This window comes from Clavelina lepadiformis, chromosome 9, assembly GCF_947623445.1.
Source record: "Clavelina lepadiformis chromosome 9, kaClaLepa1.1, whole genome shotgun sequence".
Classification (NCBI taxonomy): Eukaryota; Metazoa; Chordata; class Ascidiacea; order Aplousobranchia; family Clavelinidae; genus Clavelina; species Clavelina lepadiformis.
In genome coordinates, this window is record NC_135248.1 from 10,277,847 (window position 1) to 10,297,656 (window position 19,810).

A 19,810-nucleotide genomic window follows, 5' to 3' on the forward strand; every position below is an offset into this window, starting at 1 on the left:
ACATAGTAGTGTTATTGTGGCCTGTTCGCTATATCGGCGATGATATTTATCATTTCTTTGAGGGGCACAGGGTAAAAAGGGATGAAAGGTAAAAAGTGACCGAAATTCAAAGCTCAACATGACATCGCTGTTGCTTTACATCTTGTTGAAGTCGATCGAAGAATTCTTTGGAAAAATATATCATATAAGAACCGCGGATGCTGGGTTTTATGTTTAAGGATTGTCGGGTTTGTATACTTTAACTACATCATATATTAAGCTGTCTTTTTTTCGTAATTTACGGTAGATTTGTCCTTTACGGGTCATAACTGGATGGATCTTCGAATCATTGCTTATAACAATAAATGTCGATTTATCATTAGTTATTTTGTCAAGTTCATTTAAATAATCGGTAGAACTGTATTTACAATGGCGATATCATTGCCGTTGTCAAATATGCATATTTTTATGGAGTGGTCTTTGCTTAGTCGTTTTAAAGTACGATGGTATCAGTGATATACCAATGTGGAGCATGTTCGTTCGCTTGCATTTAAGAAATGTTTTCTTTTTCAACAAGCATTTGAAAACAGATCGTCTTTCCTTTTAAAAATTTTTGCATAAGTTATGGTTATAATATTTATTTGCCTAGCGCCTTTTCGTTATATACTATGTCGCCCTCCCCATGTAGTTATGATTTTGCTAAATTCCTATATAGATTTAATTGTTATTTTTTTATTCACTCCTTTTCTGTAGTATAAAATGGTCGTGTTGTTATCTTGATGTCTGCGTTGGTTTTACACTTTATCATTGCCTCTAACTTGAACCATTTATTGCAGGGCAATATTGTCATAAAATAACGTCAAAATAATTTTTTTCTTTTTTATCGTCTGTATAGTAAATTATAATTCCTGGATCTTTTCGCTTCACTCTGAAAATGAACTTCTTGAAAAGTCTGAAACAATTAGGGCTTTTTTGACAAATAAAATAGTATTATGAATACCCCTGCTGTTAGTTGCATTAATTAAAACAGTTTGGTATGATAAGCAAGGTATCAATTTCATTTGCATAGCGATGACGTAGCATGCAGTGATAAAACTGTGAGTTGCATCATAAGCTAAATTTACATACAATAGATCATATTAGACACCTCTTCCTGTGTTAACTTTTTACATTTAAAATACATCGCGTGCAACCAGTTGTGGTAAAAGTGTGAAAAAGGTCACGATTTCTGTTACATAACTGACGACTTTTAGAAAAAAAATACCGTAAAATAATGCGTTATTGTTGTATTAAAATATTTAGAGCACAATTTAGATTGTTTGTTTTTTTAATTTAATCTTTATATTTCTTGTTCTTTAAACGCACGGTAGTTTGCAAAACACAACTCTGCATATTAAAAGAAAACCAATTCATTTTGATGAATCTGTAAAAATTTCATCATTTATTCGCTTATAACTATTAAACAGAAAAAATTGAGAAATATTTTTATTAGTACAACAGACCAAATTAAAACTTCTTTATTGCAATTTGTGCTAAACTGGCAGTATCGATTTTTTACGTGTATTCAAACAAATATTATACTTTTCAAACGATTTTGCTGCACCGGTAAACAGAAGGGTCAAACGGTCAAACATGAAGGGAGTCAAATTGTACGGCATTAATGGAAATAGATACACGTTTTACTTTAAAAGCTTCCATAAAATATCTTATAACACGTATTTCGGACATGATCTAAGCTCTTCGTGAAATATGCACACAGTCACAAATGTGACAGATTCACGCAACCACCTAAAACTGGAAATGCTTCGTATTAATTACATAAACACGTGATGTTATAAACAACAACATTCTGCACTTTACAACGTATAACAATGCAGTGTTATAGAATTTGCTATAAATAACGCGGCATAAACTGATTTGCGCTTGAAGTTCTTGATTGTACTTAAATTTATTGCAGGCACCGACTATTACTTTAGTTGCGCAGACAATTGATATAAACATTTTTAATATGAGCTTAAACAAAGAAAATAGTAAAGTTCAGAAAAATCATGATTATTGTGAAGAAAGTTGGGAAGAACATGAAGGGAAAGAAGTTAGCGGAACACAGATTACGTCAAACGAAATCAAAACAGATTTTTCAGCAAAAGAATTTGTAACTAGTTCTGCACTTCCCATAAAAGGTATTTATTTATACAACATATATCTGATAAATATAATCTAATGTCTTCTATAAGTTGATTATTTGTATAACTAATTTAATCGTTTTTTCCCTTCTTTATCAAAATATTTTTCTTTAGCGTCTTTGTTTCTTGGTACTATTTACTTAATACAATCCTATAATGTATAATAAATAAGTATGCTGTTTAAATTCTTTTTATTTTTTAAATTAGTTTACAATTGTAACTAATGAAACTTACAACTCGTCGTTTATAACGGTCCATTCTACAAATGGATAAATGTAGCAAAGTTGCTTAAACTGACATTTGTATCTAGTTAATGTTAAAACCCAGCTAATGTACAAGAACGCGGTGATCAATGTAACGCGAGAAGATATCTAACGTAACTATAACCAGATCTGTACACGCGAGGAATGTTTATTAGCTATTTGCTTAACTGCAATTATCACATAAGCTTATTTACTACCAATGTTGCATTTTTTGCTTTTCTGGTCTTTATGGTAGTTAGATTTTGGTATTTCGAAGAGTTTGTCGATAACAATCCGATTCTGTTAGGTTTTTTGCAATCGCTGGAATCTTTCCAAGAAAATGCTGAATTTATGGATAGTTCAGTTCAATTAGAAGACAAAGTGAATGGAGTTTCCAATTCGATATTGGAAGATACGACAGACTTGATACAACAAAACTTACCCCAATTAAGAAATCCAGTGGATTCAAACAACGATTTATCAGGTAGTATAACGCTAACCATAACAGTATAAGCTTTTGCGACAAAACCATAAAAGCATATGGCTTAAATCATATATTTTAGTAAACGAATAATAGAATACCAAACATCTCAGCCTACCCATAATTGATAGGCAGGCGATATGGGTAAACGAATAAATAATATAAATAAATAATATTACCGAGAGTGACTGTAGCTTTCTTTCATTTTCTGCCTTGGTAATTGTAATGACCTTATCGATGCATAATGCTGGGCACCAGGAATAATATATGTATTGACTTTTATCAACTGCTGTAAATTCTGCTCATTATTTGCATGTATATAGTCATGGGTAAATGGTTTAGCAGCTTACGGTGAAGCACTTCCTTCTTTAGGAAATACTTCACTTAATAAAGCTTAGGAAGACATTATATATCAGGTCTTTCGAAAAGTTGAGCGATTATGTTATGTTGTATGCATTCAAACCTGATTAATCCGAACCCCGAACAACCGGAATCAACTCTATCTGACACAAAACTTTCATACCATGTTTTTACCCCTTTAATCCGGAAACCCCGCTGTCCAACTCCGACACAGAAGTTTCGGAGAAAATGTGCTAAATTTATAGAAAAAAGTCGATAAACTGGATTGCGGAGGGAAAAAGATTGGTTATGAATGCAATTTTTTGTGCGTTTGTCGTAGGTGACGAAAGCTATAGCCAATCGTGAAGTAGATATAGGAAAGTTAAAACAAATTTCCCAGGATAAAAATCTATGTCCGATTCTGCACTTCCCAAAAGAGATTTTCCTTTTTAAACTTCATATCGGATAAATATAATTTTGTGACGCTAATTTCTTTTTATCGGTCTGGTCTGGTCCTTCCGCTTATCGGTCAGTCAAATATAGACAAAATTTTTTCTTTAAACTTGTAATAATATCAACTCGCTTACGGATTAAAAAAATAACAGTATCATCATAGTTTAAAACATCGGTCTTTTTTTAAAAACCAAAACTCAGAATAAAATCTCGTGCCTACAAATCCCCATCGCTACTACGCAATCAATCAAGGGGCGAGACCAAAAATCGCGGACGGCGCTATATGCCTCGGGGAGAAGCCGCACAAAAGTTGTGCATGTGCATGTCTCATTAAAACCGACAAAAAGAACAGTCGCATACGGGTATTATTAATGAGATACACATTGTGGACATTAAAACAAACTATAAAAGCTTATATCGTGCGCAAGAGGGTTTGTCATAATATATGAATATAGAATACATCTACTGTAAAAACATATCACTGTGCAACGGTAAAAAATGCCTTACGTACGTTCGCCTGGTATAATTACAAAATAAGATTAGGCGAACCAATTGCAAAACACACATGTGAAGTAACGTGAAAATGTGTGACAATCCAATGTCACCAAACTAAAGTATTTATAGTGAAATTTATGATTTCATCAATTCATCACAAATAAAACATTTTTCTTGAGAGTTTTTTATTTAAAGTTTTTACAAGTGTGAATAAAAGTTTGTTTTTTATTTTTTACGTTATTATACTTTTATTAATAAAACATTGAAACTTGCAGTTAGCAGATTATTATAAATAGGTATATTGGTTTGGAACATTTTGATATTTGGAAGAGTTTGTTGATAATAATCCTATTCTGACAGGTTTCTTGCAATCGCTGGAATCTTTCCGAGAAAATAGTGGGTCTTTGGGTTGTTCGGTTCAAGAAGACCAATTAAAAGAAATGTCTAACTCGATATTAGAAGATGCGACAGACTTGATACAACAAAACTTATTGAAAGTTGAAAACCTATTAGGCTCAAACAACAAGCTAACAAGTGGTAACTCTATAACCAATTTCGTGCATCAAAACTATAAAAACGTGATGTGTTTCATACCCAAATTTTTCTTTACCTTTGTACTCATTCAATCTTTGTGGGCCCACGACCCTATATTAACAAGGTCCGACGATATTAAGGTGCGCTATAATATTTTGTCTAGCTAAAACAGCAATAAAACTATAAAATAAACAATCCATTTATAAACAAATTGCTATAGCTTTGGCCAAAAGCGTTACTCCAATCGCTGAACATATTAACGAAGACAGGCCAGACAAGCCAGCACCTGACAACATGGCACACCCAATTCAGGCTTTAAAAATGATGAGTTGTAATATGTCCAATTCATCAAACACCCAAGTGGCAGGTGCGCATTTGTGTATAGGTGGTATTTTGCATGACAAATAATATTGTAGTTTGAAAGTTGGATTGTATATGATATATTGTATATTGTTTATTCGTATAGGAGTTAAGTTAATAGTTTCCCAGATAAAAACGTATAGTTAAGTCAATTTATACATCGTCTTGTAGTTTGCTGCGTTGTAATTATAACAGGACGATATGGCTACAATATAATTTAAAATAGCTTACAACTGCGAGAAATTAAATGGTACACTGTTGCAAGATGTGAAAGTTGAGAAAGTGGGCCAGCAGTACCTACAATCGTACATATGCATTCCACTTTATTTACACGGAAATAAAACAAAACATTTAAGTGCAATCCTAAAGCGCTTGTTGCTGTGAAAATAGGCTATATACTAATTAACCTAAATTCTCCGATTAACTTAAGTTTTCAAAGTCATCCAAATCATCGACCGTAACCTGTATGAAACTTACAATTTTAACGATGCCTTAGTTTTGGGACCATTCTATATATCAAAATGTATGGCTAATGTAACAAATGTAACGAATGTCACGAATGTCACAAGTTTAACGAATGTAGCTACTTAAGTCCAAAATTTAACTAATGTAAGTTAACTTTGCAAAATGCGCAAGAAATACGAGTTTTGTCTGAATTATGTTCGAAAACAGGGCTACACTTGTTATGCTACGGAGGAAATAGCTGAATACTAAAAAGATGAAATTCACAGCCTCACTAACTGCGAACAGTGACGCGTTCAGTAGAATAGTTTCATCCAAATAACTCCACGACTCACAACTATTTCAATTCTTCACATCAGAAAGAGCAGTTTTGAGGATAGCAAAGAAGTAAAAGACACACCAATTAAAACTAATCAGTGAAGTAACACAAATACAAGATTTAACCTATAGTGTATCTTTAACTATATTAGCTACATTTTGGTAAATAGAATGATCCTTAGTTTTGTGTGGTGGCATTGTGTTGTTATCTGCGTCGTAGATGCGGTCCAGAAATGGATCTAATAGTTTTATTTGCTAACTTGCAACAGTGCGACCCCATTGCTTGTTTATAGATTTAATCAAGAAATTTGTTCCCCTTGCTGAAAGCATGGAAGATAACTCTGCAAATACAGCACATCAAAATATGATGAGCACAGTGCAAGGTTTGGCAAATAAACTGGGTGTTAGTATCCCTGACGTATCGCACAATCAGCAAGCAGGTGCCAATTAACGTTTCTTGTGTGCTTTAGTACTTGGTGTCATATTAAAACTTATTAACTTTAATTTAATAGGTATAATATATAACAACAATAAAAGCAATAATATCAGAATAACTTTACATAATTTACAACTAGCAGTTGTAGATGCGATTTCACATTCTCGCTCTCAGGTGTACTGCAGTCTCTGCAAACTTTAGCTGCAAATGTTGTTGGTAGTCGGGAAAATAAGACGGAAAACTCAAACGGATTATTGCAAAATATTACAAACCAACTTCAAAACAAGCTTAATTCAACTGGGTCGAATATGCCGTGTGGGGAGGAAGGGGAATTTTCAGGTATGATCTACTTATCGATGCTATATACTATATAGTATATATTGTCACTCCAAATTCTCAAAATATCAATAAAATACAAAGCCATACATTTTGTGTTCATCAAAACACATTTTAACAATTACCTCGTGCGTAATAGTGATCATAACGATGTGAATATAATACATCTAAACACAAATTCGTGTGCATGTCGGTATAATAATTACAAAAAGACTTCCTTATTTAGCTGAAAAGTTTTATTGTAATTTCATTGTAAAATCATTTTTTTGCTTGCTTTGTACAAAACGATTTCTTATGCGATGCGTTACCTTTGTTTACATAGGCTTGCTCAAGAACTTTTCTTCGTTAGCCGAAGATATGGAAAGTGACTCTGACAAAACACGACTTCAAAGCGTTGCGAGCACAGTGCAAAACATGGCAAATAAATTGGGTGTTAACATCCCTATAGCATCTGATAATCAGCAAGCAGGTGTTATGTGTTTCTTGCAACATGTGACACTTAATGCCATTCTAAAATAGTTGTATTTACTATGTCTTAACAACTAAAACATAAATTAAAAACAATGACAACTTTACGTACATATTTTCAACTTGCAGTGTTTAATGCAATTTAATTTTTCACTTACAGGGCTACTGCAATATCTTCAAACGTCAGCAATAAATGTTGCTGATAATCGGGACAATATGACGGAAAACTTAAACGGTTTATTGCAAAATGTTAACAACCGTTTTAGAAAAAAGTTTAATTCAACTGGGTCGGTTATGACACGAGCGGAGAAAAGTAAATTTTCAGGTGATAGTCTTATTTGATTTCACGAATTGGTCTGTTGTATGATTTTAATGGATTTAATCAAGTTCACTAAATTCTAAGAATGTGTAAATAAAATAAAAAATACTCGGCGTCGTGAGAACCGGGGGTTTTCATTTTAACATTTGTGAGCATTCCATGCCCAGCTGAGCTCGAACGTGTACAGCGTTATATTGAAACTTATACCAAGAAGTTTAAAGTTTAGCCTCTGGTTGTTGCCGTCATGATGCAGGATACTTCCAGAGTATATATGATATTCTCGGTATAGGCTTAATATACGATTGTACATTTAAGTGGATGAATGAGTTGTAACAATTCGACAGACACAAATCGTGAAATCGATCTTTTACAGGAACATAAACTGGTATGCCGTTGGTCGTTAGTTTTCCTAAAAATGAACAGAAAGGTTGTTTGTAATACTCCTGATATTCTATACTTTATAGGATCTCAGGGGCGACTTTTATAACAGGCTCTGCGTCACGGGAAACAACAACTGCCGTTAGCACATAATGGAAAATAAAGTTTGCACAAAATTACGTATGGCCTATATGCTGCATCTGCTGCAAGTATGGCCAATATACTAGCTTTGATAGCCATCGCACTGTTTGTACCAAATACAGTGCAAACTTCACATAAACCATACTTTTCTTTTTCTCCTAATAACGGCGTTATCTACTGCGCTGCTACTACTACTGCCTACGCTACTAATGCTCTTTGCTACACTAACACTGCCCCTTTGCCCTTTTGGTGGTTGGTTCGACTTGTCGCTTCTTTTTATTTCGCAAAGGATAAGCTAACCAACCTAATCGACGTCAAATATCAAAAAGATTGGTTGTGATAAACCTGGTTGTGATTAACAACAACTTTCACAAGGTATTAATCACAAATCTTGACGTTACTTTTGAAAACATTCTCTTGCAATACCAAGATTTCTTGTTTATTTCAGCAAAAGTTACCGGTCCAGTAAACGGTCGGGTTTGTGAAAATATTTAATTTAATTGTGACCTTTGTCCCGAGCCTTCGGACTTGGGTTCATGTTCGGTGCACCCATACTAGCAAACTTCATGTTTAATCGAACCGTTAACTGACTTTATATATGAACATTTTGTTTGCTTGTGTTGCACAAGAGTAATGTTATAATTATTGCATTGCCTTTGCTTGTTTAGGTTTACTCAAGAGCTTTCCTCTATTTGCTGAAGATATGGAAGGTGGCTCCGCGAATACAGAACATCAAAACATGATGAGCACAGCGAAAGGTTTGGCAGATAAACTTGGCATTAATATCCCTATCACATCGGACAACCAAACAGGTACAATATATAAACTGTTCATGTTATAATTTTTATTGGTAGCAATAACTGTTACAACATGTCAAACTTCGCTCTAGAAGCTAGTTGTATAACAAAGGAAGGGCAACTTAAATCTTTTTCATACTTTAAATTTAACTAATTGCACATTTAGGGTTTCTGAAATAAATATATTTAAATTATGTAATACCTTACAGTTTCTTACGTAATATCCGCGTTGGGAACCGTGTTGAACAAGAAAAACAGAAAAAATGAAAAACTTCCTTCAAATCGAAATCAGTACCAATTACTAAAACGAACACAATCCGATCTGTCTCACGTAAGGCCGTTCCCAACAAACATCTACTATTTCAAGGAATCGGAAACAAAGAATTCAAAGAGAGCGACTCCTGGTTGTAGCAGCAATCGTAGCAGAGGGTACGATTTTGGTTCCAAAGCGACAGAAAATACCAAAAATGTTGCCGACAATGATATGGTGGAACAAGAAGAAAAAATAGATGAAACACAAGAGAATAAAAAGTCCGAAATGACAGAAAAACTGACGGTTGCAGATGCGGTTGATAAAGTTGGGGATAATCAAACAAATGAAGCAATTGGAAACGACAAAAAGCAATTTGGTTCAGCTTCCTTCGACGAAACGCACAATGATACACTAAAATTTAAAGGTTAATTATATATTTTGTGGTGAAATTTCGAGACCAATTAAAACATAAAACTATATGTCCTAAAAACGAAAAACTATCAATTTTCAGGAGCACAAAGCTTCTTTAGGAGATTGGGGAGCAAGTTTTCCCAGATTACTTTTTGGAAATTAATGGCAGTAGTTACATTGGCCACTTGTGCTGCTACAATTGGTACGGTGGTTACGAAAGTTGACAAACCTTTCACATTTCTGCAGACAGAAACTTCTTATGAGGAAGCAAATGATACATTCTTAACTATGTTTGAAACAAGTATGATCACTGCTGTTACTTTAATGAACAATATTTCAACCAATTCAAACACTCAAATGATCTACGATTAACAGCTTGCCCAGGCGTCTCGTTGCGATTCCCGCGTGGTTATCAAACCACAGACTATGCCCGATATCGCGGGACCGGTTTCTTCACTAGACTTAGCGAGGCTACATTTTGTCTTTGGATTGATACTGAGTACATGACGAGAGGTACCATACTTATCAGTTATGCGACAAGAGTTCACGAACATGAACTGACTTTGAGATTTGATAGCCGTGGAAATTTTCGCCTGGACTTGGCTGGAGTTCGGCTTAATTTTCCAGTTCATGAAAACCACACCACTGGACACGTAAGATATTTGCATGATTATGCGTTTATTGGAAAACGTAATCATATTTTAATGAAATGAATGGTGTTGATTTAAATATAAAATATGCACAACAAGAGAAGGCAATCAATGTTCTTTAAAAAAAGACCAAAAAATGAGACACTATTTGCATGTTTTTAGTTTTGGTATCTCTTTGGTACAAAATTGTATACTAAAGGGGTCAAAATGCCCTAAGTAGGGACCTCTGCTCTAAAAATAGGACATAAATAAGCACGCAAGTGGAAATAAGCACATTAGTATTTTTTAAGATATTGTACTTGAAAACAAGCAATGGTAACTCTGCTTATAGCTATATTCTGAAGTCAACAATTCGTGTCCTCAAACTACAATATTTGCTAAAATCTCTTTATATATAGGAACATATTTGTGCTTCCTTTTCAACGTCTCTCAAAGAAGTCGTTCTTTACATTCAAGGAGAAATTGTGGGCCGCAAAAGATACAGAGGACTTCCCATACAGGGCGGAGGAGATTTGATTCTTGGACAAGAACAAGATTCGTTTGACGCACACGATTTAGATCCTGCGCAAGCATTCAGGTTGGTTATCAATTGACAATTATAAGCGCTTTTATGTGTATATATATCCTGAAAATAATACCAACTTGATGTTGTCTGAACCGTGTTAACCACATTTTATAGTAAAACAAAATTTTCAAATGTACTGCGAAAAAAACATTTTTACACCTGAAGAAGCAAACTTATGCTTGCGAAAGCTCGTGTAGAAAAAGTATAAATAAAGTTAACCTTCAGAGTGCCAAACTATATCCTGTTTTTTATTTTACTAAAAAAAATACAGTTATATTTAATTCTAATTATCATAATGTTTTCTGTATATACGCAGAGGAACCATTATCGATTTCTTCCTTTGGCCACGTATTTTATCAACAGATGAAATCAAAGCAATATACTATCGTTGTCATTGTCCTTTGGACTATCGAGTGAATTTATCCATGGATAATGTCGAGCTATTTGGGGCAACGGAACACTTTGTTAACGGCACGTGTCCAACGTTTGTTTAAACTCTCATGTATACTCTATTATTCTTGCAAATTTGTTGTGTTTTACCACGTATTTTTACGTTCTGCAAACTAAATATAATAAATTTTTCTATATAGCTTTAGTAGGTAGCGAACTGCTGTGCCCGTCAGGGTGTACAGTTTACATACGCACCTTGCTTACCTGATTTAAAGAAAAATGTACTGATATCAAAAAAAATATTGTTTTCGTTGTACAACTACTTTTGATCAAAAGAAAACTTTGTTCCCTTCAATTGCGACCCAGAAGCTAATACTGTTCGGCAAAACAGTTGAGCTTTTTACGGTTAATCACAGGTTATGATAACATATCTCAATCGTTACAAAAATATTTTTGATTTATTGCTTTCACTTTTCAATTGGACCGAGCGTGAGAACGACAAGGTAGTGAAGAGTTGGTGATGTATTCAGTGGCCCATCACATCAAAGTACAACTATTTGCTTACCTTAGCTATGTTTCTGCATTGGTCTTAAGGAAATTAGGCTGCGCTATTATTGCATAACGTCATACTTGCCGTAAGTTGATTCTCAGTCCACAGCATAATTGTTAACCAATCGAAAAATAGTTGATTGACAATCTATTCCGTAAACATGTTATCTACTTTGCACTTTGAACTCATTGTACTAAGATTACCTCATAAATTAATTATCATTCTATTTTGTAAACATGTTTTCCACATTGCCTTATGAACTCTTCGAATTCGAAATAACCCCTGTGTGATTGACAGCTTAATCGCTAAAGCACGTTTTCTGCATGATTAATTAAACGCATTGTCATTCTAAAATAGACAGCGTTTATTAAAACTTAGTTTCTTTCATTAATAATTATTGTATCATTTAATTATAATTTATCGTTAAAATTGACACCTAAACTAAAAATCTTCGATTCCAAAAGTCCAAACCATTTTCGTATGATAAAGCGCACTGCGCCTCGAGTTGAAACTCTATTTCTTTATTGTTCTCACTCAGTGAAAATATGTAACTTTGAACGCTATGATTTACACACTCAGACATACACATAGAGTTGGAAAATGAGAGTGAGAACGAAATAGACCGATCTCCTTAAGTGCTGCGTAATGTAAAGAGATGCGCTTGTTGGCAATTGGGTTCTTAAAATTCTTTCTTTTGGACAGTGAAGTAGGTGTAATAACTCGGGTTTGTTTGAAGTATTAATGAAGAGCATAAAAAGTGAAATTAATCAGATTCTCAATGTTTAATTTTTAATATAATCTCAACTGAAGTTTAGGAATTTCTAGACAGAATTTGCTACCTTTTAATTGTTTTTAAGAGTCAGATTGCAATCTAATAAAATAATTGTGGTATACTCTAACCAGCGAATGGCCTACTGTCGCCCAAACAACTATTTTGTTCGTTAAACTGAAATTATAAAATTTTAAGCGGCGTACGATTGCATGGAACAATAACAACTTTTGAAATTGTAAACTATACACTACCGCATTGTGTGGTGTGTATTACTAAACGACTTTCTTACTTTTGACGTATGATTTAAGCTTTGCTATTAACTTGGTGTAATTCAAATTTTACTTGTTATTGAGGCTAACAGTTCCAACAATTCCAGTCAAACATTCTGTTTTGAAGATTATTTCTTTGATTTTCACGAATTGGCTTTTTCTTATTTAGACTAAGTGACTGTAAAAACTGTTGTAGGTCTGAAGATTAATAGCTTGTCGTTTGAGTTTTCGATAACGCTAAACTTGTGCCCCTTCCTAAATTTCGTGTGACCTTCTTAAATTCAATGCTAGCTACGAGCCTGACTCAGAGGATAAAGATACCATACTATTGTTCATTTGTATCATTTGGTTACGTTATTCTAACGCTGCTTAAGCCCTCTTGGACTTTTCTGCTTCTTCCCGTTCGTTGTTTGCTCGTAGAGTTATTGTCGTTTTACCATAACCGTTTTACCATTTACCATAACCAAACCACACCAATATATGGGACACACTTGTTGATTGAACAAAAGAATAACTGAATGCTCGGACTCCAAGTGACTTCTCGTGAAGGCAGAATTTCTTTCCCAACAAGTGTAACCAAGATTTTCCTTAGCCAGGAATCTTCCCGCTCTAACGGCTAGTCTCTTAGCCGGTTTTGCCTTGTTAACTTTTAATAGCTTTTTCTCTCATAAAAACATCCATCTTACTCTAAAACCAAAACGTAACCAACTCCACCACTCTATACCCGAGCGCAACACCACACCAAAACAAATTCCACGCAATCATAGAATCAACGTGGAATGTAAAACACGATACTAATTAAGCCTTTGAGGTAACTACGTGAGACGTCACAAGAAATTTGATAAAAACATGTGTACAAGAACAAGTAAAAGAACATAAACAAGTAAAACACGGCAGACCGTGAACATGCATAAAAACAACACAATGCGAAGAAAAGACGGTGTATAACGTGGTGTCTACAAAACAGGTGCATAAAAATAATCCCGTGACACAAGCATATAAATACGAGAAAGCAAAAAAAACTTTTACATGAAGTTCGGTGTCTAGACCACTAGACCACTTTCTAGCTAGTGCTGAGTAAAACTGAACTAAAAAGGTCGTGAGGACCCTTGAAAACGCAAGGTAAATTAAATGATAATTGGTAACACAATGTCTATGCCTATGTAAAATCTTATGAGTCAGCAAAAACCTCGAAAAACACAACAGGTTACTACAATAGCAGTTTTAACTGAGCACATGTTAGAATTTTTTTGTGACGTCTCCAATTGCAGCTTGCTGTCTTTGATTAACGCCCTGCAATAAGGGACGTCACGTGGTTGCTGGTCGATATAGAACCCTGCTATTGGTGACGTCAGGTAGTTGTTGAAGAGAGGCAGGGTGGTAATCAATGTTCCCTCTAAGCTGCGCGCGTGCGCAAATGCGCACTGCTGTCACGGTCTTCGCGCACAGAAAAACTGTGCTGCGCACAAGAAAAAAATCCAACCTGAATTGAAAATAAACGCATAATAATGGCCACAGTGCGCACTGCGCACGTCTGATGTTGCTCACAGTGGACCAAGGGACTGCTCAGGGAGTTAGTGTGCTTGCTCACACTTGTGAAAAATTAGAGGGAACATTGTTTGGCACCCTCGTCAAATATAAACGTTGTGCGCTTTTTAAGGGTTTTTTGGTCGGTGTCTGGCTATGACCAATTAAATTTGGATTTTCAAAAATCATCGGTACATTTTATTAGCTTTACAACGTTATACAGTATATAGTTACTCACAGTTAAGGGTGTTGCAGTTCACCGTAAAAAATGAATTAAACCTGGCTTCATACACGACAAAATTCTAGTTACATGTGTGACGATAATTATGATAACAATAGTTACTAGATGTGTAACCAAGATTTTCTTTAGCTAGGAAATTTCCCGCTTTTACGGCTAGTCCATTAGCCCGCCTATGCTCTTCTAACTTTTATTAGCGTTCTATTTCTTAACTACTTCGTGTGTACAATAAAAACAAAGGTATTTGCATCCCATCAATAAAAACAACCATCTTTCTTATATTAAACCAAAACGTCGAATGTACAGTCAACTCTTAATCACCAAACCATCGTACCATCCACCATCATTAATCAACGAGAAAAAAGATTCGCGGGCAGCGTGATATTTTTCGGGTAAAAGTTGTAGGGAACAAAGTAAAACGTGCAGGTGTATCTACATCTACAATTTGCTAAAATCGATAAAAAGGATCACAAGTACCACAAGTGCCACAAGGGTAAAATATTACTACACAATAACAAACTACACCGCAATCTTGTCCCTCAAAAATTGGGATATATAACATTAAAATGCAATGCTTCTAAAACAGGTGCGTGAAATTATTTACGTTGCAGATGTAATAAGTTGTTTTTAAGGAACGCAAGGTATCTGTAAGAGGCGATGCTACAGATTTTTGACATGCAAACCGCTAGTTTGCGTAACGACTACACAGTTGTAAAAGCTGATTTCAGACAAGAAATGGTGAATCCAGTACGGCTAGGCCGCTACCAATACCTCCTTCATTATGTTCGTGGGACTTTGAACGCAGAAGATGACCAGCAAAATAATTTTCAATAACATCCTTTCCTCGTCTGTAAAACAAGAACTTGAGTTAGACAAATTCTGTTCACAAAAAAGCAATGCTTCAAAACTTTCAATTATTCCTTTCCTACCAAATGCTTTATTGGTGTCACCCGAGTTACAGTAATACCTTGAGCAATACAAAAGCATAATAACAAAACTTACGCCAGTATTACACCAAATGTTCCTAACTCGCTTATAGCTTGCACTTCTTGGTGACCACTCGCAGTAACAAATATATTATCCAATGGTTTTGGGCAGATTTTTTCCATCAAAATATAAGCACAGCGTCTTTCATCGTTGCCAATCTCACTGAGTAAAGTCACTATATCTTCACCATAAATGTTGTTCCCTGAAGAGAGAAAAAATAAAAGATTTCTATGTAGTCAGGTGGTTGACACTTGTATGGTCGGGTGTAAAATATTTTGAAACTTTTCTAATAGAATAAGACAAATCTGTTATAATGATTTCACCTCCTCCTTCCCGCTGTGGTTTTAAAACATAAAGGTCAGGATTTGTGATTGCCATCTGCACAGCATTGTCGCCATCAGAATTCTGTTAAGTGTAACATCTACAGTATGTGGTTCTGTCTACGTCATAAAATCTGAACATCAACATCAGCAACAGCAAGAAGTACAAACAAGCAATAAAACAAAAGTTTCGGCCAAAATGAAAAAAGGGAAATCAAAAGCAATGACAAATAGGAAATTAAGCCTTCTATTTAAATGTTTAAAGAAAGATACTAAGTTCGGTGATCAAAAATGAAGCATAAATTTTGAATGTAGATTTTTATACAAAACAAATTTACAAAAACGTTGTTTTTAATTTCACTTAAAATAGATTTTGCTGAATGTAATTGCATTATTTTCAAATTGCACTAAATAATAAAGATTATTTATGACTTTGCTTGGCATTCGTGAAACAATATTCAAAAAAACTTACCATTTCTAACTCATAGAACCCAGCAAAAGTGCTCCTTAACTTTTGGACAACATCGATGTCATCAATAAATCTTTCAAGAACATCAGGTTTTGCCAGGACTTCTTGCATCTTTTTGCATCCGGCAAGTTGGTAGCCAATACTGGGACAAAGTATGGCACGACTCATTTCGACTTTGAGGCGAACATCCCAAAACTGCAATCGTGTTTAAACATATTAAGATTATGCTACAGCTTGCAGAAATATTAGATTTTTAACAGCAATGGATAAAATAGATTACCTTATGTGAAAGTTTCTTTGTATACAATAATGTTTTTAGACAAGTACCTTTTCATCGGTGTAATCGTCTGCAGTGTAAAGACCTCGAAAGTAAACAATGGCAACTTCTTCGTCGTCACTATGGTGAAGTATCAAAAATTTAAAAGACATCGTGCGTGTTCTTTATGAATATTTAACATATTTGTGGATATACTGTAATTCGATAAAAGCACTCACACAAAGAGCTTGCCATCTGGTGATAGTGCGATGCTTGCAATAAGCTCCCAACATGTCTTTCTTCTCACTGTGATGTGTTCATCGAGGTCATAAATTGCATATTCCACAGCCCGTTGATCAAAAATATTTGGTTCATTATCTTGGCATAGGAAGAGGATAATAGCGTTTGGGTTGCCGTAATCTTTCCAAGCGGTAAAAAATCCATGGGCAACTCTACTTAAGCTTTCATTTTTAGGCAGATGAGCAGTAAGTTCTTTCATTTTTGCATATTGTAAAACATCAGAATGGACAGAACTCAGTCCACTGCCAAGTTTAACACTAGCTGAAGCAATGGTATTTACTTCAATTTGCTTGGGATTGAAAAATTTATTTCCGCTCTTGTCGACAACGTGTTCAAACATGTAATCAGATCGCAAAATCCCGAAATCTAACCTCTACATAGGCAAAAATACAATATAGCAAATTAGTGTTGTTCAAGTTCTTTAATATTATATTGTACTTTCTAACTTTTACACGGTGGCACAGAATATTTACCCGTAACAAGCCACACGTTACATACAGTAGATATTTTAAGATAGTCGTTATGAAGCTGGTGAAAACTTTAAACAAAAGTATATGGTAAACCTGAAAAACTTTCTGCCAAAGATGAAAGTACAATGGTTACTTACTTGTTTACCAGATGCCTTTGAAGCTTTGTAAATATCATACAGCCTCTTGGTGAAATCATCAACTTTGATAACGCTATGAAAGGGATTAACAGCTTTAAATGTCGTGGAGTTTATAAGAAATGAGCCATAAACGATAACGAAAAGTTACTTAACGTCTCCTCTCACTTCTTAAAAGCAGCTGACATAAATTCATCGTCCTGGCTAACATCATGTATCAACTTATTGATGTGAGGTTGTAAAAATGTCAAGAGTTGAAATCCATCTTTGGGGATAGGTGAAGGCAGCAAAGAACATGGAACACATGTGTATGTCTACATGCAACAGGAAACCAACAAGGTAACAAGTTAGGTATTTCTGCCCAGCCCAAGATTTACCTCTTAGTTTTATTTAATGCATAATACCGTAACTGAATTGGTTGCACACCCTTCAAATCCACAGTCATTAAAAAATTCATATTTTAATGCAATAGTAGTTGAGATACTTGTAACTGCATGATGAAGCAATTTTTTGTTAACCGAACAAAGATCTTACAGTAGAAGTTTGTATGACGATATTATTACGAGAATACTCTTCAAGACGGTTCAAGTCGGCCTACAGACGTATTCTGCTATTCTGTGTTGGCTGGTACAAAAAATGTAAATGACAGCCAGCATATCATACTGTGATGAAACTTATAATTCTAAAACTACGAGTGATTTTGTCGATAACGATTCAAAAATCACGTGTCCTGTTATGGTTGTTTTTGAGCCTTTCTTTCTTGTATTTGTGGTTAGTCCATAAAGTGACTCAATCACGCTGTTTGGATGCAGACACGCGGAGCTAAAGTATGGGTATATTACAGCAGCATGCATTATTTTTAGTAGTAAACCTCGTTCCAAGGCACTAAGTTATCAGTCTTGTCAAAGATGTCAACAAATGCAGCCTATATGTCAACATATGCAATATAGGCCAGTATTCGCAACTGGTTTCAATGAGTTTCGTTTTTCCAATAAAATTTTGTCTAAGTTAATTTGAAATTCCGGATGATGGGGATGGTGGTGAATATAAACTTGAAAACGCTGTACCGTTAATATCAACTCTCCATATATGTGCATCATGAAACAAACTATTGTTAAAATACAAACCTTTGTTGGTGACTGGCCATCTTTTTTCTGCATAAGAATTCCTTTGGAAACGCAAAGGTCACGTGTACTTTCCACCAAGCTGTTGACATTTTCTTTATCCAGTTTGGAACACAATGAAAACATGTTGCTTTAAATGCTAGGACTTGCACAATACTGTTAAGTCTCGGTCATGTATTTAAAAGAAAATATTTTATTGCTTGAAAATCTCTTGTGTAATGTAAGTCGTAAGCGGTTTGTAGCCCCCACGGCTCATAGCGCAAAATAAACGATAATAATTTTAAAGCGATAGAACTTATTTGTTGGGGCGATGCCTTCATCTAGTGTTGGTATTAGTATTATTAACACATGTAATGCGACTAATATACGCTCTCGTACGTTTCTTAAACCATGCAGTACTAGCAAATCAAACTTAACTATCACTTTAAACATCTACAAGGAATAGGAAAACTTAATTTTACTTTTAATAATTTATCTGTCCATGTTTTTACTCCACATGTTGTCTCATCCAGTGGTCATCATGCCTGGCAAAACATCATAAATTTACTCTGACACGTTCATTTCTCGTAAGTGCTTTTCAAAAAGTTGTTGTACCGTTCGTTTTTCGCATGTTACATTTATATTAAACTGACTACAAACAAGCTAAGCCTATCGGACTCTTAACACTGTAGTTGCAGGAAATCGTATCGTTTCAATAAGAAGCAGCCGGAAATGATGTCAAAATTTTCATTTATACCGGAAAATTATTTTCCTGCTAGATAAGGCGTAACAGTTAAAATAATATCGGTAGTGTTTCATACTAAACACGACCATCTATGAACATTCAGATCATCTAAAAAGGAACAAAATCACCGACAATATTTTTATGTTCAAACGTCAAATATAGTCAGGCCTTATGACCAAACTAAACAAAAACTTCACAGTTATAAATCGGTTTTAACTATCGCCAAATATTAGATTTCGGACCTATTTAGTACGGTATCAAAAAGTAGAACGTGTAAGGCTGTAAGCTGTGGCTCAGGCCGCGTTATTCAAAGGCGAAATATTCACTCGCTCAAACTGAAAGGTCGCACTTTCAAGCATCGCACTACCACCAGATTGGCTATTTTGATCACATGGTTTGGCAGTTCCCTCTAAGCTGCGCGCGTGCGCAAATGCGCACTGCTGTCACGGTCTTCGCGCACAGAAAAACTGTGCTGCGCACAAGAAAAAAATCCAACCTGAATTGAAAATAAACGCATAATAATGGCCACAGTGCGCACTGCGCACGTCTGATGTTGCTCACAGTGGACCAAGGGACTGCTCAATGAGTTAGTGTGCTTGCTCACACTTGTGAAAAATTAGAGGGAACATTGGTGGTAATGTATTGTATTGTTTATTTTTCGTCCTTGTCTGTAGGGTAAC

The 19,810-nt window shown here is 34.9% G+C and overlaps 2 protein-coding genes across 2 annotated transcripts; one reads left to right on the plus strand and one right to left on the minus strand.

Moving 5' to 3' along the window:
- Positions 1-1,945: 1,945 nt before the first annotated feature.
- LOC143471379 (uncharacterized) lies at positions 1,946-11,094 on the plus strand. The gene is made up of 14 exons (XM_076969842.1): positions 1,946-2,159; positions 2,712-2,888; positions 4,533-4,709; positions 4,927-5,073; positions 6,140-6,286; positions 6,457-6,621; positions 6,941-7,087; positions 7,247-7,411; positions 8,593-8,736; positions 8,931-9,398; positions 9,486-9,686; positions 9,761-10,038; positions 10,434-10,612; positions 10,917-11,094. The coding sequence occupies exons 1-14, from the start codon at positions 1,988-1,990 to the stop codon at positions 11,092-11,094; spliced, it is 2,745 nt and encodes a 914-aa protein (XP_076825957.1). The 5' UTR covers positions 1,946-1,987.
- Positions 11,095-14,604: 3,510 nt separating this feature from the next.
- Positions 14,605-19,529, minus strand: LOC143471038 (glutathione synthetase-like). Its single transcript, XM_076969364.1, has 9 exons — positions 18,410-19,529; positions 17,451-17,596; positions 17,286-17,358; positions 16,618-17,051; positions 16,450-16,519; positions 16,126-16,317; positions 15,657-15,738; positions 15,349-15,535; positions 14,605-15,194 (listed from the first exon to the last, which is right to left on the minus strand). The coding sequence occupies exons 1-9, from the start codon at positions 18,530-18,532 to the stop codon at positions 15,071-15,073; spliced, it is 1,431 nt and encodes a 476-aa protein (XP_076825479.1). The 5' UTR covers positions 18,533-19,529; the 3' UTR covers positions 14,605-15,070.
- Between the last annotated feature and the right edge of the window lie 281 nt (positions 19,530-19,810).

What these genes read in the sequence shown, in the direction of transcription:
- LOC143471379 (XM_076969842.1), top strand. Translation starts at nt 1,988, where the DNA reads ATGAGCTTAAACAAAGAAAATAGTAAAGTTCAGAAAAATCATGATTAT. An exon ending in TTCTGCACTTCCCATAAAAG is followed by an intron (nt 2,160 to 2,711) that starts GTATTTATTTAT and finishes CGATTCTGTTAG; the next exon opens with GTTTTTTGCAATCGCTGGAA. An exon ending in ATCGCACAATCAGCAAGCAG is followed by an intron (nt 6,287 to 6,456) that starts GTGCCAATTAAC and finishes TCTCGCTCTCAG; the next exon opens with GTGTACTGCAGTCTCTGCAA.
- LOC143471038 (XM_076969364.1), bottom strand. Translation starts at nt 18,532, where the DNA reads ATGTTTTCATTGTGTTCCAAACTGGATAAAGAAAATGTCAACAGCTTG. An exon ending in ATGTCAGCTGCTTTTAAGAA is followed by an intron (nt 17,359 to 17,450) that starts GTGAGAGGAGAC and finishes TCCCTTTCATAG; the next exon opens with CGTTATCAAAGTTGATGATT. An exon ending in ACATTTGGTGTAATACTGGC is followed by an intron (nt 15,195 to 15,348) that starts GTAAGTTTTGTT and finishes CTTGTTTTACAG; the next exon opens with ACGAGGAAAGGATGTTATTG.